This window comes from Bactrocera neohumeralis, chromosome 3 (assembly GCF_024586455.1).
Source record: "Bactrocera neohumeralis isolate Rockhampton chromosome 3, APGP_CSIRO_Bneo_wtdbg2-racon-allhic-juicebox.fasta_v2, whole genome shotgun sequence".
Taxonomy (NCBI): Eukaryota; Metazoa; Arthropoda; class Insecta; order Diptera; family Tephritidae; genus Bactrocera; species Bactrocera neohumeralis.
The window spans coordinates 14671767-14695510 of record NC_065920.1 but is presented as its reverse complement, the minus strand read 5'-3'; the positions used below and the strand labels follow the sequence as shown (position 1 = coordinate 14695510).

The following is a 23744-nucleotide window of genomic DNA, read 5'->3' as shown; positions in this document are numbered from 1 at the left end:
ATAATTTTTGAGTAAAATGTCGTTTGAATATTTTATTTTTACATTTTCAATTTTAAGAAATTTTTTTGAAAATTTACTAAATTATTTTTTTGATTTTTTTTTATAATTTTAATTACAAAATTTAAAAAATTCACTGAAATAATTTTTGGAACTACTTTTGAATATTTTTTTTTAACATTTATAGTTTTAATAAATATATTTTTTGAAAATTCACAGATTTAATTTTTGAAAAGTTTTTGAAGGTCATGTAAAAAGTTTAAAAAATTTACTGAAATCATTTTTAAAACGACTTTTGAATATTTTTTTTGCAATTCTAATTTTAAGAAAATATTTTAAAAATTCATTGAATTAATTTTTGAAAGTTTTTTGAATATTTACTAGAGCTCAAAAAAATTCATAATCTATTAATTATTTCCACGATATTATTTAAAATTTTATGCAATCTATTTTTTTTTGGAACATCGTGGAATTGTAACTAAATTTTTGATTTTTTTTAATTTTTGTTTAGTCCTTTTTAGCTTAACAACTCATTTCAGAAAAAGTTTCCATGCCTTTTTTAACTTCCGAACCTCACAGCTCTTAGCTTGCATTCCTGGCTTTTGGCTACAACCGTCCCTAATACTACATAGTTACTAGACGTTTTGAAAATAACTGGGTATAGCGAAAGCGCACATGTGACTTGCGTTTTTGTTTGACCGCTTTTATAAACTTGCAACATGTTGTTACAGAATATAATATTCTTTATTTTTAACTATTTTCAAATGTGTGAACCTATACTCGAGGTCCTCATGTTAAACTTCGTCGCGTAAAGTAGGTCTTCAAATGTGTGTTGTTGTTAATTTCTCAAATTTTCGCAAATTTGTTTGGCCGCTAATAACAAAAACTAAAATAATTTCAACTTTATCATTTTTCATATTTATTCACATAAGCTCTGCTTTAAATTAAAGTGCGTTTAATTATCAATTTAAAATTTTCAATACTATTGTTATTGTTATTCATAATATTATTAATAGTTTTATTATGTTTACATTATTAACTTACATTTTGTATCCTAGTTTTCATGTTATTTACTTGTTAACCGACAAAACTGTCCGGAACTTTTAAAGTTTTGGCAGTTTTTCTTAAACATATACTTTGGGGAGGGGCAAATTAAAAACTCATCGCACATAAACTTCAACATTTTTAGCTTTCGCTGCGCCACTGCCACCGTTTACTGTTTTTAATTTGCCCACATGCTAATTAACTAATTAGTCAATTAATAAATTATATATTTGTAATTACAATTTTATATTAAATTTTTTTTCACTATTTAAATTATACAATTCAACAGTTTGCACCATAAAATTAGTAAATATTGAATTAACTCTCCAAGTTGTCGTCAATAATATTTTTTTTTTCATTTTTTCTTTTACATTTGTATTACAAAATCTTCATAATTATTTACTTGCTCTTGCTTTAATTTTAAATTTTTTTTAGTTTTTAATGATTTTCATTACATTTTAAATTTTTATTTAATTCTTTATTTTATTTTTCATAATTTATGAAAACATTTTCGCCACTCTGCGCCCAACTCGTGGCGCAAAGTTTTCTGCGCGAGTAACGACGTCCGCCTTCTACAATGCATCAATTCGTCAGGTCTTTTGCGTTAAGTTTTACATTACAGTTTTACTTGAGATTTCTTTATGGTTGCGCAACAAATCGTCTCATTCATGCTTTGCAATTAATATATTAGCGCGCTCAGCAGTACCGCCGTACCGTTTTTATTAAACATGTATCTAGGTGAGTGTGTATTTTTTGCATTTTGTTTTTGTTTTTGTTGTTTTTCTTTTATCTAATTTTCGCAATTAGGTAAATATTTTGTTTGGGAGTTTTTATCACTTTCGGCTTCGAATACACATTTAGGTACTACAATACAATAAAACAATTGATTTCAAGTTCTTCTTCTTGCTCGTGTTGTTTTTATGTTTCTTTTGTTCTTGTTGTTGTTGTTGTTGTAGTAGTAGTAGTAATAGTTCTTGTTGTTGTTCTTGTAGTTGTAGTAGTTTTTCTATATTCTAATGCTCGTACTCGTTACACACGCGTTTTGGATTTGTTCGGAATTTAAGCTTGACGATTGCAACAGTGAGTGAGTGTGTGTGAGTCATACATACAATCAGTATGTATGCCTGTTTAATTTCTAGGAAATCTAATCATAATTTCTCCTTTTCTTCTTCCTGTAATTATAATAAATAAGTGATCTTTAGTGTAATAACAAACTTACTGCTTACTCTGCTCTTCACTCTTCTTTTTACTAATTTTATTTTTTTTTTTATTTTTATTTTGTTGGTTTGTGAGTATGTATTATGTATGTATGTATTAGGTATTCAAGGTAGTTGGTATATAATAGGCTGAAGAAAGTTTGCAAAAATCTTTAAGATTAGCTTATAAGTACGATTAATTTGTTTTATAACTATTTATACATTATTATAAGTAATTTTATCTCTGTGTTCTAGCTCATTCAACACAGTGCAGCATAGGTGAGAATGACTTTTATGACTGTTTAAATATAAATTTTGGTATTTAGCAATTTGCTTTGTGAGTTTTGCCCAAAAGGTAAGGGTTTGCATACAATTGCGCATGAAACATTTTTCGCTGGTGCTTAAGGCGGAGAAAACTTCATAAAAAATAGAAAAAAAAAATTAAAAAAAAATAAATAAAACAATGAAAAAATTTAAAAAAAAACTTGAAAAAATTAAAAAACAACAATAACAAAAAAGTTAAAAAAATTACAATGAAAGAAATAAGAAAAGTTAAAATAAAAAAAGAAACCAAAATATAAAAACAAAAATGAAAAAATAATAACAAGGAAAATATAAAAAATAACAATGAATGAATTTTAAAAATATTACAAAGCAAAAGACAATATAAAAAACAACAAAAAAAACAATGAAAGTAATTAAAAAATTAAAAACAAAAAATATAAAAAACTAAAAAATAATAATAAAATAATACTTATTCCAGTACAAAAGGGTCAAAAGCGTAATCTATTTGAATTACAAAAACTGATAAATGAACGCAATAATTGTTAAATAATACATATTCGACTATATCAAATACGTATTTTGTGATTATCGAAGCTAATATAACTTGAGTTGCATCGAAATAAATTAAAAGTGAGGCTAAAAATTTTAAGAAAAACTGTACAAAAAATTTGTCCACTGAAATAATTTTTGGAAGAAAAATTTTAATATTTTAATTATTCACATTAACAAAAACAAGAAAAATATTGTATTTATTCCCAGAAAAGATATTTTCAATAATTAAATTGTTTTCAGAAAAAAAATTTAAAAAAAATTGTTGAACTTTCAGGTATGTATATTCACAGAAATAATTTTTTAAAAGATTTTTTGAACATTTGAGTTATTTTCATTTAAAAAATTTATTCCCCGAAATAATTTTTGAAAACATTTTTTTGAATATTCTAATTATTCACATAAAAAAAAACAAGAAAAGTGTTCTATTTATTCTTTGAACTAATTTTTAAAACATTTTTTGAATAATTCAAATATTTTCCAAAAAAATCAAATTTTTTAATGTATATAAGTATTAATTTGTAAAATTTATACACTTTTTGAAAATTTTGTGATGGGTATATTCAAAAAAAGTTATATTTATTCTCTGAAACAATTTTTGGAAAAAAAAATAAAAAAAAATCTAATAAAAGCAAGAAAAATGTTATCTTTATTCTTTGTAAGAATTTTTGGAACAAATTTTTTGAATATTTTAATTATACACATTAAAAAAGAAAATTTTTGTATTTATTCACTGAAATAATTTTTGAAAAATTTGTTTGAACTTTTAAATTATTCACAACAAAAAACAGCAAGAAAATGAGTATTTTAATTACTCACATTAACAAAAAAGAAGAAATATGTTATATTTATTTCCTGAAATAATTTTTAAAAGATTTTTTAAATATTTTGATTAAAAAACAGCAAATAAATTTCAAAAAATTGTTTGATTATTTTTAACAGAAAATAAACTTTTATATTTATAAAAAGAAATAATTTTAGAAAATATGTTTCGAATATTTTCGTTATTTTCCTTTAAAAAAAAGCAAAACATTTTTTATTTTTATTAACTGAAACAATTTTTGAATAATTTGTTTATTTTCATTAAGAACTAAGAAAATTAGTATATTTTTGCACTGAGACAATTTTGGAACATAGTTTTTGAATAGTTTGACTATTTTCATTAAGAAAAAAAAGCATAAAAAATTTTATATTTATGTGTATATTTTTATAAAAACAACGAAATTTGTATATTCATTAAAAAGAATAATTTTTGAAAAAGTTGTTTGAATATTTTGATTATTCGTATGAAGGCAAGAAGCAAGAAAATTACATTTATCAGTTGATAAAGTGGATTTCAAAAAAAATGAATTTCAAAATTTTCTTAAAATCATTTAGAAACCCCAAGATCGCGAGTTGAAAGGCCGATGATAAAATTCAGAGGCTGTAGTACATTCACGTATACAATATATGTATATACATATACATATACTTATACCAAATACCCGAATCTAATGTCATAACATAAATTATTTTATTAAAATACAAAAACAAAGAGAAAAAACATATATTTAAACAAAACGCTCGCCTTGCGCAATTTTTTAATATTTTAACAATAATTACTGTTTGGTTAAATAAGCAAACGAAAAATGCTTCCTCATCCAGCATTATCCAACGCTACTAGTGTACACTTGTGTGCAACTAAGTTTCATAATCAAATTTCTGTTATATCATTAAATAATAAAATTTCATTACATTCTTAACAATACAACAAACAAATGCTTGAACAACAGTTTATTTCTTAATTTTAACAAACTTATATACTCCAGCAGGTTCATTGTAAATTAGTGAAACTAAGGAAATATACATATGCATGTATGTATGTATGTAAAACATTCAGCTATGGGTTAATCGTTGGTCAATTGGTTGTTGGTTAATTGGTTGCTTGGTTTATTGGTTGGTCGGTTAGTTGGTTGTTTGGTTGGGTTAGTGATAACTTTGATGGATTATGATGGTTGTGGCGGTGGTGGTACATGATGGTGATTCTTGGTTATATGCTGTTGATGTCGGTGATGGTTAACGCTTGGAGTTTTTCATAGTATTTTATTTTCTTTTATATTATTTTTTATTCGTTAAATCAATGCAGTTTAAATTTATGCTTTTACTCGACGCTTGCATCACGTTTATCAACTACACACATTCCACGGTGGGGTTATTTGCCATTATGAACGTCGGCACATTTGTTGTTGGGTTGGAGGTGACGGACGGTTGGTTTTTGTTTATGTTATTTAAATAAATTATTTGCCAGGATTTAGGGAAACGAATTTGGTAGATAAATAGAAAAAAGGGTAAGTTTAATAATTATTCTAATCAATTACAATTACAATGCAGACAAATTGCTTATATTACACTAAATTTGAGTGGTGTGATAAAATAATTTTCGGTTTACATGCAAGTTTTTTCAATACAAAATGCAGAATTTCGGTTTTTGTAAAAAATTAAAAAAAATAGCTTTTTTAAATAATTTTAAAAGAGAAATTATGATTTTCTTGTCTAGCTAAATTTCGGTACAAAGTAGAAAATTAAAAATAATAATGATTTAAATATTTTTTAAGTGAAATTACGATTTCGGCAGTAGAAAGAAAATTATAAAAGAATCTAATTTAAATATTTTTATAAGTGAAATTATAATTTGAAAAGAAAAAATGTAATTTAAATATTTTTTTAAACAAAATTGTGGTTTGGGAGCAGATTCTTTTTATAAAAAGAAAACTAATTTAATATTTTTATAAGTGAAGTTTTGTTAACTAATTCGCTTACTATTTTCCAAAAAAGATTGCAACAAAGAAATGCAGTAAATAACTTGAATAAAGAAAATGTTTTGAAATTGTGCCACAATGTTGTTTTTGTGAAATAACTTTTAAAACAAAAAATGTCTTATATTGGTGAAAATGCGGCAGGTGGCAACTTTCCTATTTCTAATTTTTTTTTAATTTTTTCAAAATTGGTAAGTTGCACGTATACATACTTATGCATCTGTAGGTTATTATTGTGGCTAAAAACAAAAGTTAAATAATATTATAGATAATTTATTCAAATAATTTCAAAAATTATATCAACAAATAAAAAACGTAAATACAAACCCATATGTTTAATACAACTGAAATTCAAATATAAATAAAAACGCAAAATATGATTTTTTATGTTTTATTTATTTTTTTTTTTTTTAAATTTCGCCAAAATGAAATTGACAGTTTCACTTTAAACTTTAAACTTTTCTAAATTAAAGAAAAATATATCGTATAATGCTCGTGAAAATAATAAATAATATTAACATAACAGGCCCGTTGATATATGTACATACATATGTAAAATTTTATTTTTTTTATTTGTAAAAAAGATAGCATAATATTAATAAGCAATTAAGAATTCAATCCAAAATCGAGTAGGGTACATTAGAGCACCGAAAATATTATTCAATACAAATGTACATACTATAAACATATATACATCGTAAACAAAAGTGGAAATGAATGGTATACTTTTGCAAAAATTACCGCCGCTGTGCTTTTTGCTATTCAATGCTTTTGCTTTTGTTTTTTCAACTTGATCATCAACATGAACGTTAAGACGATTATCATGCTCATTACCATGATTACGATTTTCATTATTTTGAAATGATAATCCTCGTAATTAATAAGAATACCAGCGTCATTAATATGAAAATCATCATCATTAACAAGATTATCATCGTCACCAATATGATTATGATCATCATTAATATAATAATCATCGACATTATTATGATTATCATCGTCATTATTATGATTTTCAACGTCATTAACGTGATTATCTAGCTGTTCATTTCCTTCATTTTGATTACGATTATCTGCCAACATCTTAAACATTTGCTTTATCATTGTTTCTTATAGTATGAATCAGAATGTAGCCTGATTATTTTAACTGGTTCATCATCAGTTTCAAATTTTTCTGTATTCTCAAGCGTTTCTTCGATTATTTCACTTTGACTGAAAGCATACGAAGACGACGCACGGTAACTCACAAGTCAAAATAATAATAAGGATACTAATAATTATAAACATACTAATAATAATAATAAAATTGAGTATACTGCCGCCATTACTGAATTAGAATGTTTATTGGTATTTTATTTAAGAATTAAAAATACAAAATTTGAAACACATTACTCAAGCATGAAAATGCTCAAACGACATTTCTCGTGTTTCTTTCGTAACTTTTCTTCCTTGTCAGCTGTGCAATAGCAACATATGCACAACAACAATAAATATATTTCAAGCGCGCATAAGCGGCGTTTCTGCCAGTTATTTTAGTTCACCGTTGCCTTGACTGCATATGTTTGCTACAGCACTGTAACTCTATGTATTTTCATTACGTTGGTATACATTTATTTAGAAAACAATAATCATTAAAGTGTAAACGTGTTTTAAAAATTAAGCGATAAGTACTTAAAAAAAAATTAACACTCTTTCATTATATTTATTGTATTTTGCATTATTATTTTCATTCTACATTTACTACTGCATTACAAAAACAAACAAAAGTCATATGTATGCATAGAAAATTATGAACTTTCTAAAATATTACAAAAAAATACGCTATAAAGTATGAAAAACGCAACTACATGGCCGAAATTTAACAGCATTAAATAAAAATAAATGATTTATTACGAAACTAACAAACACAAAAGTAAATTAGGCACAAAACAAAATTGTAAAGAAATATATACCGACTACAGCAATACATTTGTGTATAATTTCTTCGTTTCTTTTTACCATGTATTTATACTAACAAATGTTGTGATACGTATTATAACAAAAAAAAAAAAACAAAAACAAAAATCAAAAAGCAAATTTTAGAAAAAAATTTCAATATTTTTGAGATATTTTTCAAAATTTTGTTTTTCAAACAATATAAACATAATTGTTTTAGACTGACAACAATCGTCAATGTATTAAGTCTCTTTTCAACTGCAAAATGTGTAATTAATATGTATGTATATAGTATAGTACTTGTGTCAATGACTTCTGTTAAGTGTATTTGTTTGGCTGTTGGTTTTAACTTAGATTTTAAAGAACTTAAGATGTTATTACTATCTCTTTCTTTTTGTATGTATCAAAAAGAAAAAAATTCATGCAATTTTTGCATTGCGGAAATTACATAATTTTATTATACAATTAATTTACAATTAAGTAAATCAGTTTTCAATTTGTTAACTAATTTTTTTCCTCTTCTTCTTTTCGCTAAGTTTCATATTATATAACGTTTAAATTGTTTTGGTACTCCCTCAACGTCTTGTTTTTAAGTTTACACACGAAAACATGTACGCCTCTCACAAAAGAAATATAGTACATAACCACTTTTACTAGCTATTTGCAGTTTTTAGAACTGAACGAGTAGCATAGAGCAATCTAAACGTTTTACGCAACTTGTAACTTTAGGCTTATAAACTAACGCCTTGATTATCGTTAACGCTTTTCGTCGTTTTGTAATCGACAAGCGACATTTTAGCGTTTAACAAAAAAAAAAAAACAAACAAAAACAAAAACCTACGAAATTACGAAATAGAACCAAATATATTTTGCTTTTGTGACAAACGACATTTTCCATATGTCCATTGTTTTGTTTTGCTTTGTTGTTGTCTTGTTTTTTGTTGCGTCTGAGTGTCCGTTTATTATATTTTACAATTATAAAGTACATAAGTATATGCTGCGTATAACTGTACGGGGTTTCCTGCCTTCGTTTTGGATAAACTTAAGATCTGTTATTTTATTTTTAGTTTGTTTGTGTGTGTGTGTTTCAACTCATAAATGGTAGCGTAAACTGTGTGTGTTTTCTTGTTTGCTGTGTTGTGAATAAAAAAAAAACAAAAACTTTACTCCACTAACTGTCTGTTGTTCTACATACATGTAGAGTTAATTGCTTAATGCTGTTGTAACACTTATCTCAACTACATGTCTGTTTATACTTGTATGTATGTGTGTGGGTTGTTTTGATGGTAGCTGGTATAACTGTGGTTGCTGTGCTTTCTACAAAACTTACTGATCTTGTGGATCTGTGTCGCTTTCTTCCAATTCACTCTTGTTGCGTCGCTTTTCGTAGATGAGAATGATCGCACAGAGGATCAGAACTTCGGCGCAGATACCCAGGAAAGGCCACAAGGCGGCGAGTTTGCCTATGCAGCAAAACAGAGCAGAAAAATTCTCATATAATTATGTATACAAATAACATTAAAGGGAAAGGTACACACCCTTAACACGAACAAATGATGCATCACTAGCATCAGCGTAGCCGGCATACTCATTGGCGTCGTTGTGTCCAATGCATTTATATTCGCCTCTATCATCCAGGCTGATGTTTTCAACAGACAAAATTGCGTTTTTCACTTGATTATCATCGGGTTTCAACATATAACGACCTGTGCTGTTTGAGATTGTCAAATTGCCTGCGTATAAATTTAATATGAAACATATATACAAATAAAAAAAAAAAAATGTTACTGCTGCAGCCACAACATACCAATCATCCAGGACAATTGTGGGTCTGTACCAACAGATGTACAGACAATTGACAATTTCTCACCCTCTACAACACCGGTATTCGAAGGCACTCGTACAACAACGCGAGCTACAGAACGAAAAATAATAAAACATATTAATGAAGAAATGCAGTTTATTGACATTTTTAATGCTAACCGCATACAAAAACTGTCGTAGGTCAGCTCCATATACATACATACATTGGCACAAAAAAGCACCCGGAAATTGTAATTAAATTCCGCGGGTAAATGATATTTAAAAAAAAAAAAATTTCTTAGTTGACAGGACTGAATATTGTGTGTACGGAATCGTTGCGAATATTGGAAAAGACTTACGGTGCTTCAAAAACACAAGCCTACAAGTGGTACAAAACCTTCAAAGACGGTCGAGAGATTGTTGAAGACATGCCTCGTACTGGACGATTTTCGAGTCTTCAACTGATGAAAAAATTGAATGATGTGGTGCTTGAAAATCGTCTGGCAATTGTTTTTGGTGAATATTTTGGATATGAAACGCGTTCTTGCTCGACTCGTCCCGATAAAGCAGATTTTCGATAAGAGTACGATTATGACCGATTTTCAAGCCAAAAACGCAATGAATACCAACGAACAAGCACCGTATTCACCAGATTTCAGTCAATCGAAGAGATAAAATAAAATTCACCCAAAGGAGCTGAAGGCCATCCCAAAAAGTGCTTATGAAAAGTGTTTCGAGGACTGGCAAAATCGTTGGCATAAGTGTACTTGTATAACATCTGGTTGGGATTACTTTGAAGGCGTCAAAATAAATATTGATTAATAATTAAATATTATGCGTCTTATTTACAATTTCCGGGTCGTTTTTTGTTTTAACGTATGTACATATATACATAGCATTATACTCACCAACTACATTAATTTCTTTCTTCTGATCATCGGCTACACAACTGTAGAGACCATCATCGGCAATATCTGTTCGGTCAATAATGAACTTTCTTTCGGCCGCAATAATTCTATAACGACCTGCAAGCTCTTTGACTTTCGCAACATCCGTACCGTTCTTTTCCCTAGGAAGAAAATAAACATGAAACGATGTTAGCAGAAATCAAATGCTAGTATTTACAAAAATACAAATTTACTGGCTGGCATAAATGCTATATAAAGAAAGTAGTATATACATATATGTACGTACATATGTATATACATGTACACACATGCATAAACACTTGGACCAAAATAAATTGCTGTTACAAGTCTTAAGGCAGAATCGAGTAAACTGTATGCGATATTTCAGAAAACTTCAGAAAAAAAAAATTCATCATATTCAAAACGATTTTTCTTTTTCATATATAAAATAGAGCAAAAGATATAAATTTTTCGTTCACATCGAAAGCTGTGGTAAAAAATTTTCACAAAATTCTTTTGCATTGGCTAAAATTTTGTTAAAACCGATTAACACAAAAACAAACAAACGACGGTGGTAATTCGGGATTTCGAATCGAATGTGCTATGGCCAATCAAAATGGGCAATTAATTTTGCAAGCGTTGCAAACGCTGGAGGAGCCCGCAACGGTTATGAAAATCGTAACACATATCGCCGACACAGCTGGCGTAAGTAGACTCATAACTGTTTTTATTTATTCTGTGCTGATGAGCTAAACTTGTGTTGCAGGTTCATCCCAATGACGTCAAAGAATCGGTGCAAGAGACGTTAAATGGAGGCGTACGTTATGGCTACATACAACGCGCCAATCGTAAATATTATGCGGCACCTGTTGACTTGGACACTATTGCCGGAGGGGAGGGCAGTGATCCGGAAGTGGAAACTAACAAGGATGATATAAAGGAAACTGGCGAAATGGAGGATCGTGGCGGTAGGCGGCGCAGAAGACGGGCAAGTCGTAGTCGCAGTCGGAGCCGACGCGGCTCCCGACGTCGACGTCGTCGTTAAACCATTTTTGACAAAGAAAAAAAGGTAAAAAAAAATAATCAATGAATTATTTGAAATTATGTATTTTGATGTGTCTCGCCACTCTATGTAAGATTGTCTACGGTGTTTCTATATCTACGTATATTTTGAGAAAATTATAATAATGTTAAAAAAAACTTCACATATTTTTCTGATAAAACTCGAATAAATATAGAGAAAAATAAACGTTTTTTCATTGAGTCAGTGTGACTATAGTATTGAGTATAGGTTAGGTAAGTTTAGTCTGGTAGGCTCGTGAGCCACGCATAGAACAGTTTTTGTCTTTTTGGCGATGTGTAAGGTATAATTCCTTAACAAAGTGGAACCATATTGTAGGTTATGCAGAAGTTGAATTTTGTATTAAGTTTTCGTTTTTAATGAACTCACCACACAATTTTTTGGGTGGTGAAATTTCAATTTTCAAAAATGGTTAAATTTCACGTTTTGTAGTACTATCTTCCTGCTTTAACTAGAAATTTGAAACTCATATTTCCAGATTAAATGTGATCTCAAATTGGTCGGCACTTTATAAACATAACCCCGACACACTCTTGGGTTTTAAACTCTTCTGTGGATATACTAATCAAAACAAATATTTTAGAACTTGCTTTTGAACATAAATATAGTAAGTTTCATAAACTCTTCATATGGTTAGTGGTGAATTTAACATAATGTTGGAGGAATGCGAAAACAAAATTACATACATAGATCAATAATGCATAATGCATTCAAGATCGCCACAGACGATGCGAACGTAAATAAACAGCTGTCAAACAGACATTAATTGACATATGGAGATGAAACTTCACATAAAAACAAAAAAAGTTGTACTAATCTAGGGAAAAAACGTAGCTGTTGCGCGCGCAGTTTTAACAGATCAGTCCGGGTCAAATTTGATCGTTTTTGGTATATTGATTGCCAGTTCGCCGATGAAAATGAGTTGCCAAGAACGTTAACGCATTTTAATACCTTGAACAGTCTATTTTTATAATTTAGGTACCCGTTACAACCACTACAAGTTTGTCACGATGTTTGTGACACCCAAAAGGAAACGTCAAAGACCCTATAAAATATATACATATCTAAATGATAGGTGTCACGAGTTGAGTCGTTTTATCCATGTCCGTCTGTCTCACTGTATATACGCAAACTAGTCCCTCAGTTTTTGAGATAACGCTCTGAAACTTTGTACATGCACTTTTCTCGTCAAGAAGCTGATCTTTTGTCGGAATCGCCGATATCGGTTTAATATAGCATAGCTGCCATATAAACCGAGCGATCGGAATAAAGGAAATCTATAGGAATGAAAGCTATAATCTCCGAAGAAATTGTTCAGTTCGGACAACTATAACATATAGCTGGTATACAAATTGACCGATCAAATTCAAATCCTTGTATGAATAACTTTTTAATTTGGTAAGGTATCGCCACGAAATTTGACATTCATTATTATCTCAGACACCAATACAATCTATGGATCGCCGGAAATGGCATCGCAAATAAAAAAAAGTTGTTGAAAATCGGCTGTTTTTTACCCGAGGAAACCCATGTAAGGATGGAGTCATGTGTAGAAGTTCACACAAGTGAGGAAAGTTTTCTGATCGCCATTCACTTGGGAGTGGCCAGAAACTATTCTTTTACATATGGCTCAAGCAACTCACTACTTCCGGTCCTAGACCAAGTATCCTCTGGGTAGCCTAATATCCGTTTGAAGGCTAGCTAAAGTGAAAAGGCGAGCTAAAGTGAGAAGGCGAAACATCCCCTCCACAGGGTTGTGCGCTGGGTTTGGGACCCGCCACGTAAAAGCGTCCCCAATGACGCTGTGAAAGTTTAAACTATCTCGGATGAGAGACCCCTTTTTTGATGACGACCATGGCAAACGAATTAAGGATAACGATTTGAGGGCAAGCAAACAACAAACGCTTTTAAGCTTTCGACTTACCATTTCAGCACATAATCACCAGCTTTGGTTATGTTACAGCTAAGTACTAGAGGTGATCTGATTTCATATACTTTTAACTGATGTTCTGCATTATCGTAGTTTGGCACCAAAAATTCAGTATCTGTAAAAGAATTGTTCGAATATGAAAATATTGATAAATTTAACTACATACGTGTGTATGTATGTATGTATATATGTATATACAAAAAGTTATAAATTATGGGTTTCCATTAAATATCCATAAATATATCATAAACTCACTGATGATTAATGAATTTAATGTTGTGCTAAAATTTTTATTTTCACTTAGAAAATGTTATGATTTATAAATAAAATAAAGTAAAAAACAATAATAATAATAAATTAAAATTATCTTTATACATAAGTAGTTTGCTTAGAAAACAAAATAATTACCATATATACATAAGTATAATTAAACGGTTGAAATATAAAATAAAATCGCACTAGCAAATATATAAAATAGTACAAGGTATTTTAAGAAATATTTTATCTTACACATAATAGTATTGGAAAAACATAATAAAAGCGAAATAACGCTACATTTACATACATACGGCGAGAAGGGTATGATATTATAGAACGGTGTGTGAAAGTAGTTGATATGAAAATATTGTTTTATCACATGAATAAATGTGTAATAATAAAGAAGTGTGTTCTGTAAGCGAATAGCGCCAACTACTACACAAGTAATTTAATTTTGACAAAATAAAAAGAAAGTACATACATATGTATGTATGTATGTACATAGTAAACGAAAAAATTAAAGCATTTTTTGGCGATGATACCGAGTTTTACACTTGGCCTATGAATCTGTGCTGTACTATATACTATAACGTACATATGTACATAGATATTTGCAAATACTTATGTATGTAAATATGTATGTATGTATTTATGTATAAATATTGATATTTTTGGTACACTATTCGCACTACATACGTACATATGCAACATGAGTAAGCATTGTGCTTGCAATTGCTGTTGTTGTATGTCGCCATTATGTCATAGTGGTGATGGTGATGATATCATTTTCGAGTTTATTGAATAAGTTGAGTATAAATGGGTGCTAATAAATACGTAACAACAAGTGTATATGTAAAATTATGTACAAAGTATTTGTGAAAGTATGTATATAGTTGTATATAACGGCATGACGTCAAAATTTTAAAGACTCTTTTATTGTTTCAAACTTGAGCTGAAATCATATAACTTCGGAAATTCTTTTTATGTTTATTCGTCAACATTTTGCTTTGGTTTTTGGACAGTATTTCTTTACTTTGTGGCGTCAGTGATAAAATTAGGGTATAAACTTTCATTTTGTTTAAATAGTTTTGGCTAATCAAAGCTGTGCGCATTAGTATGCGATTAATCATGCAATTGATGGCACCAGCTAGTAATTGTGTAAATAGTTGCCGCTCGGTGGTTGTGGTGGTGCAACTTTGCCTATTAGTTGTGAAGCACATTTCGGTTAAGTTTTGATTCAACCGTAAATTAGTGCTAACCTCAAAAGGAAATATAATATTGCTCTGAGTAGATATATTGGGTCCGTAACATATTCTAATGGTCAATATGTCGGGGCTAGGTGAGTATTGGTGATTTAGGAGAAGGCAGAATAGACCTAAGGTCACGCCGCATTCCTCGTCTAGCAATCAATATTCTAATGATATCAACTAAGGATGCGTGGCGCGGAAAATGTTGGCATTTTGTTTAATGAAAATACTATTACAGTGAAATTTTTATTAAACAAGCGCTCTATTAAGCGGAGAGCTCCTTTAACCGTGTACAATAGCCGGTCCAAACATCTTTTAACGTGCATTAAAGACAATCTATTAAGCGGACGATTCTTTTAACCGGACAAAATGGCTGGTCTCGCCAGTTTCCACTTATATGAGATTTCACTGTAGTAACGAGTTAGTACAGGCTATAGTGTTATTTGCAACTTTTTGCTTCAAAACTCTAGACAAGTTGTATTTGGTGCCGGTACAACTCTGTTGAAGAAAAATTGATGATTGTTGATCATGTTGATTTTGTAGAATATACAACAAATGAACTATAATTTTTTTAAATTTTATAAATGTTGCAACTGGACATTTGTTGTTGTCAATAACAAAACTTTTTCATTTATTGATCGAAGAACAAAAAAGATGGATCGAGTAAGAATATAAGCTTCTTTGATATTTAATAGCACGGATCCAGTTAAAATATATATAAATATACAGTTAGTATGTATTTCAGCATGGTGAATTTTGTATTGGTTAAGTTGAGTTCATTTATAAAATGAGTGCTGTTGTTTTTTTAAGCGCTTTAAGTAGACATAAATGTTCCGCGCTTGATCGGTAATGCTTCTAATACCTTTGGGCTAAGGTAACTAGATTATAAAGTTCAATACAAATATCGGTGTATCGGGAAACTTGAAATAGAGATCGTTTAAGTGTTTATACACAAATAAAATTATTAATAATTTTTTTCAAATTTTCTACAACTGTCTGTTTTAAGCAAAGCAAATGTTTATACGAATAATTACAAAGCTTTTATACGCTATTTTGAAAGTTAATAATAAACTGCGATATATGATCGTAATGCTGTTTGCCTAAATATTTAAATATTGCTAAGTTTTCATAACAATCGAGTGATAATCAGAAAGAGTAAGTTTGCGTTATAATTAAATTAAAATAGAGGCACAAGCAATATAGCGAAGGAAAAAGAAAAATTAACGGCTTATAAAGCATATACAGAAACAACCACATTAAAAATCTAGAAATTTAAATACATATAAAAGTTGAAAGAATAAAACGAAAGTGTTAAGGATGAAAACCAATTTCAAATTCGTATCCATGGTCACTGAACGATGGGCGAAGAGATGGCACTGTTTGGTAGTGGTAGTGGTGGTGGGGGTTGTGATGACGTTTGTGAAAGCAAGTGAAGACTGAGACTGAAATGCGTTGATGCGTTCATTTAACTGAGTTTTATTCAAACTTGTTTTTATATACTTATATATTTTTGTTTTTTATTTTATTTTTTTTTTATTTTTGTTCTTTAGCGATAAAAGCTAAATGGTTAAGGCTCACCCTTGCGGATTGGCACTTGTGCCATGCGAGTGGGTTGTGGCGACAAAGCTGTGGGGAGCGACATGACGCCGCCCGCCGTAACCGCGGTCACACCAGATATAGGGTGTCGTTGCTGCTGCTGCTGATTTATAAACTGATGCGGTGGATAGGTTTGCAGTTGATTGCGCTGCTGTTGATGTTGCTGTTGCTGTTGTTGCTGGTAAACATCCATTGGTGTCAACGTTTGCACACCACTACTGCCAATTTGTTGTGGCGTAAACATTTGTGTCGGTTGCTGATAATTTGGCGCAGCTGTTTGCAGCGGAAATGTGGATTGTGTTTCAACCAATTGATAGCCGTGTGTTGTTAAAGGATTGTTATACATGTTATTGCTATTGCTGGCAGTGATCCCGTGACCGTGGTGCTCCAAATGATGATGTGGAGGTGTGAAAAATTGCGCGACTGGCGCTACTGTTGTGGACAGCATTGTTGTGCGTGGTGGTGGGAAGTTCGGCATCGGTGGATATTTGGCGTTAGCACCGCCACCACCACCGACACCGCCACCACTACCACCGTAACCGCGACTAGGCGCCGTTGTTATTTCGCCATATTTTTTTGGCGGCGTTATATACTCCAGATTGATAAGGCCTGTGTCCAGTTCACTGCCAATGCTGGCGCCTTCGCTGCTGCTATCCGGCAGCGTTAAGGATGGATTACCATCGAAGTTTGTGGCGTTTATATAAATCAATTTGTGTTGCTCATCCAGTTTCGTTGTTTTAGGTTGGGGCCTTTGTTGTTGCTGCTGCTGCTGTTGCTGTTGATGATGGTGATGATGTTGTCGCCGGTGTGTTGTTGTTGTGGTAGTTTGTGTTGGCAGTGGCATAGCCGGCGAAACGTCCACCTCCATATGCGGCTCCCATATGCGTGTGAAAATATCATCAGCCGAACTGGGTGTCAGATCGTGTATCGTTTCGTATGCCGAGAGCGTTGAAAGATGGCCACCGTCACCGTCACCGCCGCCGCCGACGCCACCCGCTGTTACCACAAATGGTGTATATGTTTGTGGGTGTGTTGGCGCTTCATTGGCGCTGCGTACGTGCAACATATGGTAGCTTGTGTGCAAATTGTTGCACTTATACTGACCCTCGTGCACCTTAAGCGCGTGACGCACGGAAAGATGCGCCTCGATTTTGTGTTTCTCACCTTGAGAGTGGAAAGTTGGAGTTTTAGATAAAGATTTAAATTTGCTGTTGATATTGCTTTCTACAATTTTGTTTCAGCTAACTCAAAGACACAAATTCTTTTTAAAACTATGCCGAACTATCAGAACAGAATACAACTAAATCAAAAAGTAGTAGGGGGGGGTACTGGGTTGTTTGGTGAAATAAAACGAAAATTTATTCATTAATATGTATAAAACCCAATTAGAAACTACGCTGGTATATTTTTATTCGCTAAGAAAATAAATGGAAATGTGTGCCAGGTGAATCAAAAAGTAACTGTTCGGTAAGAATTAAAATCGAGGCTTATGTATAATTAAGTTCTTATAAAAATGGAGGTGCATATATTTTTCAATGATCCACAGCAAGAAATTTCTGAGCGAATTAATGAACGATACGAATCTGAAAATAAAGACCGCCGAGGAGTTACAGCCATTTGCTTGAAACAGCTGTCAAAACTCATTATAGATTTTCAATGGAGAGTTTGTATAAAAACATATTGAAAATCTTATATGACAACTGAAAGAATTTCAGTCCGAAGACTATGCTCATGGGTAAAATTTAAAAGTTTAATGTTTTCTTATTAATTTATATGTTTTATGGTGGTACTATTTAAACAACCAAAAGATTAGAAAAATCAACGCAGAGTTGCTAACGATCAATTATTAAAGTTATGCATTTACCCTTAAGCAGTTAAATACTAAAATGTATCAGTAGGAAAATATAGCAAAAAGTATAAATACAATAAAACCGCGAAATAATTTATTTTTAACGCTTATAACTGCTTATAAATGGCGATTGTATGAGGATTTTTGGCATTTCCAGGGAATTGTTTTTACGCTGGGAGTATTCGCTAGTTTTTGATTCACCTTTAGGACATTGAAACCACATACTAAAGTACAGACATATCGTGTAAACACTGCTCAGAGCACTTTAGTAACTTTATGTCATTAACTACTTTGCTAGATCTATGAAAAAAAGTTAACTCTATCGGCCGAATAACGTTAATGCAAAAAGAAAACCGAAATTATTTAGAATTTTTTTCACGCATGGCGCTTCGCGGTCTACAACATCTAATTTGACTAGTAATTTGTATGCGAAAAAATATGCCTGCTGATTGCTAAAACACCCACAGCTTGGTTATACTCACCCTCAATGGCACTCTCCGACAGCGTGTAGGAGTGCTCATCGCGTCCGTGGCGTAGATTGTGTCGCGTTATTGGCTCGCCATCTTTTAGCCAAAATATGGGTTCGGCCAAGGGGACTATGCATGTGATTGAGAATGGCTCGCCAATATTCACATTTGAATCGCCATAATAAATCGCTGTCTCATAGTCAAAATCTGCCAAATCTGTGTTGACATTTCGAACGCACATACGCACACACGCATGCATGCATACATGTCATGTGTGCATGTGCATATTTACAGAAATTGTTGTTGTATTATATGTAGTTGTAGTTGTTGTTGTTTTTGTTGTTACATTGCATGCCATGTGATATAAAGGCGAAAATATTGCGTGTTTCACCATTAGAAAATTCCCATTTAGTACATCATTTCGTTTCGTTTCGTTTTGTTTTGTTTTCGTATCGTTTCATAATCCACAACAAATGTTTGCATGAACGATTCGCATTTAACACAGATTTCAGTACATACATACTTGTAATTCAATTCAATTTAATTTGTTGGGCTAATTATACGTTTTGCAGAAGGTTGAAATTGGAGGAAATAATTATAAAAAAAAAAAAAATGAAAATGAACGAACATAAAACTTCTAGTGAAAAATAAAGTAGGAGTAAAGAACAACAACAGAAAAGAAAGATACACACGCTACACTTACTCGGCAGATAAATAAGGAAAATATTAATGAAGAGATAATTAAATTAGTTTATGTATTATAAAACAAATTGTAAACATATGCAGATAGGTACATACATACATATATTTGTATGTTTGTATGAATGTAGGTATTGTGTGGAGAGCGTGTTGTAAACAAATCGTGTGTGAATGTAGGTATGTACATACATACATACATACATAGTATATGCAAGTGATGGGAAGTTAAAAATGTCAATAATAATGTAGTTTCAAAGTCAAAATGATGCCTTATGTACATGTGTATGTATGTGCACTTAAATATTTATTCTTTTATTAAACGCTGCTTGTTAATTTTGCTTTTCTAATATAAACCAATTAATATAGTGCATATTTATATTATGTTTCACTAGATAATGAATTTTTGTCAAATTTAGTTGATTTCAGCAACAAGTTGAATGTAGCTGTGAATGTATTTATGAATAATAAATTGTAAATATGTTTGTATGTATGTATGCAGTTGTAAATGACGTAGATGCTCCTGAGCAATTTGCACAAACAAATAGCTGTGCTATAAAAAGTCAGAATCATAGATATTTTCAATAATAAAAAAAGAACAAAAAATCGTCTACGTAACGTAACGATTGTGTTAAAAATAACGTGTTAATATAATACACTAACGGCGTTGAGGTGAGGTGAGGTGGCAATGTGGAACACAAAATTTATATGTAAATATTTACAATATAAACGGAATTATGGTTATTATATAAATACTACATATATACACTTGTGGAAAAAATAATAGAAACAACATACACTCCTGTACTTAAAACCAAATTGTAATTATGTACGAAAATTATATACATACATAAATGAAATAGATATTAATATCTCCTTTTTAGTCGATTTCGCAATTTTTTAACAAAATTTGCGAACTTATGATTTTTCCACGTGCATGTGTATAAGCAGGAAATAAATTGAAACCAGCCAGAATCCCAAATATTCGATGAGCTTTTGTTTCGTACATAAAAAAATCGGGGCCGTCGCCCGCAACGTCTTGGGGGCGGCAAAACGATCTTCGCTGATTTTTAAAACTCCAATTCGGGCAAAAATTCCTGCCAATTGTGTCAAAAGTGTACAAGAATAGGGCGAAAATGGGTTTTTTTTATGGCTTTTAATAAGATGTCTTGTAAATTTACTATCAAATTCCTCAAAAACCGTATTGTGAGAATTTTGGAACTTCAGAATTTGCGTGGCTTCTAGTTTCTAAATTTTATATACTTAATATCGAAGATATTTTGTAAAAATTCACTTTTTTTCGAACCACCTCATGAAATTTGTAGGTAGGTAGATAAATGGGGGCGGCAGAACATCCTTGGCCCAGGCGCCCGAAGTTGTAGCTACGCCACTGTTTAAAATATAAATTCATGTAGGATTATGTCCCCAAACATTCCTCAAAATTTGTTTAGAAATGGTGGCAGGACCAAAAAATTTATGTAATGGAGTGACCTACCCAATTCCCTAACCTAAATCCGTTAGATCGCTGTGGGGGACACTAAAAATAATAATAATAAGCCAATCTGGTTAATTCGATGCCAGATATCAGTGATCCGCATTTTCAAAAAATGTTTGCTCTACACTTTCAACAAATAAAGCTTGTACTACTAGAAATTTTTTAAATTTGAATTTTAATAAGATATGTAATTAAAAAAAATTCAGATTTAATTAGTATTAAGTGTTTCTATTATTCTTTCAAAATGCAAAAAAAATTGTTTTTAACGGAAAATTTAAAAAAATCTTATGTTGAAAAAAAAAACAAAATTTAAATAAATATTACTTTAGATATTTACGAAATATTTGAAGACAACCTGTTTTTATTATTTTTTCCAACACTGTATGTATATAGAGATATTAAACGAAGTGTTTAAAAGTATGCTTTTTTAAATAATAATGTGAACATGCTTTTTACTAAGTATATGGCATAAATGTAATGATTTTTCAAAAATGTATTTAAATAAACATAATAAACTTAAATTAATGCAATTTCACAGTGAGCTGTCGAACACGTGTGTTTAAATTACACGCTTTTTGCACACAGGACCAAAACAAAATTCCACAATTCTTTTTCACAGCACACAAGAAATATGCATAACTATAAATTATATTGGAAATTGAGGTGGAAGAGAAGTTAATTTTGTCGCGTGAGGGCATTTAATTTAACTCGTTGCAAAAATGCTGGAAGTTTATATACGAGGTGGCACTGGTTCTTTAGTGCTACTCTCTGATAGAGAAGGTGGAGGGGGGGAGAGCGGTCTGTTAAGGTTGTTGGATATAAAACAAATTCGAAAATCAGACGCTGACAATATTTCGATACAAAACAGATTCATTATGCACTGGAAGCGCATATTACTTGAACGCACACTGCCTACCAATATCCACATTGTGATTAATTTGCATGATTACGTATTCAAGTAACGCATTAACTTGGTAAAAATATGGTCACATATGTGTACATATTTATGCACATATATTAAGGCAAAAGCCTGTACAAATTTTATGTACCATAATGACAAGTTGGGCGCCCGAATTTCTATTCAGTTTAAAATTTTATTATTTTCTCTGCTTTAAATCAATTCTCTACGACTACTAATTAGTTTTCCGACAAGGGCGTGAAGGCGTATACTTGACTGTGCGAGCAAATCGCTGAAATGTTCCCACACACTTGAGAATTTCGGTGTCACTGTACACTTGTCTATGCAGCAGGCAAGCACACATTATATTCATAATGAGTGTTGATATGTACATATGTATTGTAGCCCGCTTTTCGCATGATACCAAATAATCTAAATTATAATTTTATAAATTAAAAGTATACGCCTATAGCTGACTCGAGATAAAAAAAAAAATTAGAGTGGTGATAGGCACATGAACCATACATATGTACCGATATATGTAGTATATATAATATGTACAATATAAATAAGTGTACATGGAAATATTTTTTCACAAGAAGAACTAAAGTGAGCTTAGAACTATTTTAGTTTATAAAAAATGAGTTGCTCTCTTATTTAAAAAAGCCGAAAGCAGGAGAGCTGTACTTATTTTGTTTTTATTATTCTAAAGTTATTTTTTGAAGACTTTCTCAAAATGCTAACGGAAGTTTGCTTTAAACATTTTTAAACCCTCAACAGGGTATATTAAGTTTCCCCCCCAAGTTTGTAATACCCGGAAAATGAACGGATACCCTATAAAATATATATATAAATGTTCAGCAGGAGGGCCTGAGTCGAATTAGACATATACGAATGTCTGTATATACGCGAACAAGTTACTCAGTTTTTGAGATATCGGCCCGAAATTTTGCACATAATAAATTCTTGTATGGAAATCTTTATAATTTGATGAGATATCTTCACGAAATTTGGCATGGCTTATTTTCTGGGCCAATGATACAATCTGCAAAGAAATTGTTGAGATCGAACCAATATAGCATATAGCTACCATACAAATTCAGCGATCAAAATCCTGCACTTGTATGAAAAACTTATTTATTTGACGAGATATCTTCATAAAATTTGGCATGGATTATTGTCCAAGTCGACGGAATAATCTCCGAACAAATGTTTGCGTTCGGACCACTATAGCATATAGCTGTCATACAAACTGAACAAATTTAATCAAGTCCTCGTAGGAAATATTTTTTATTTGACGAGATATTTTAACGAAATTTGACAAGGATTACAGCCTAGGGCAATGCTGCAATCTCCGAAAAAAAATTTTCAGATCGGATCATAATAACATATAGCTGTCATACAAAACGAACGTTTAAAATCCAAAACTTTTTATTTCTGAAGTGTATTATGGTTTCGTACAACCGAATTTAACGTTATTTTTTTATATTTATTTTTAAGTACAAATTCTGATGTCATACAACACATAAAAGTCTGCAAATATTTGCCTTAATTAAACTTAGTAAACATATTTTAAAGGTTAAATGTCGAACCGACAGCAAAGAACAGATGTTTAATACAATAACAGCTTTTATTTGAACTGTATTTGAAATACTAATAATTTCGGCTACTATGTAGAAATAATTCTTGTGGGTGAGAGGCCCACATTAATTTGT

General features: G+C 30.9%; 2 protein-coding genes across 19 annotated transcripts in view; one reads left to right on the top strand and one right to left on the bottom strand.

Moving 5' to 3' along the window:
* Nucleotides 1-892: 892 nt before the first annotated feature.
* Nucleotides 893-23744, bottom strand: part of LOC126753106 (uncharacterized) — a 49285-nt gene continuing 26433 nt past the window's right edge. For 17 of the 18 annotated variants that reach the window (XM_050464261.1, XM_050464270.1, XM_050464274.1 and 14 more), the window contains 8 exons: nt 18956-19156; nt 16607-17788; nt 13518-13638; nt 10513-10673; nt 9609-9716; nt 9340-9534; nt 9132-9264; nt 893-2213 (listed from right to left, as the gene is read on the bottom strand). In XM_050464261.1, coding sequence (XP_050320218.1) covers nt 2186-2213; nt 9132-9264; nt 9340-9534; nt 9609-9716; nt 10513-10673; nt 13518-13638; nt 16607-17788; nt 18956-19156 — 2129 coding nt within the window. In that variant the 3' untranslated portion in view covers nt 893-2185. Of the gene's footprint in view, nt 2214-4872; nt 5241-9131; nt 9265-9339; nt 9535-9608; nt 9717-10512; nt 10674-13517; nt 13639-16606; nt 17789-18955; nt 19157-23744 lie in introns of those variants that run through there. The other variant, XM_050464278.1, reaches the window with a different exon arrangement.
* LOC126753110 (uncharacterized) lies at nt 10910-11764 on the top strand. Its single transcript, XM_050464284.1, has 2 exons — nt 10910-11217; nt 11279-11764. Exons 1-2 carry the CDS (start codon nt 11116-11118, stop codon nt 11555-11557), a joined length of 381 nt encoding a protein of 126 aa, XP_050320241.1. The 5' UTR covers nt 10910-11115; the 3' UTR covers nt 11558-11764.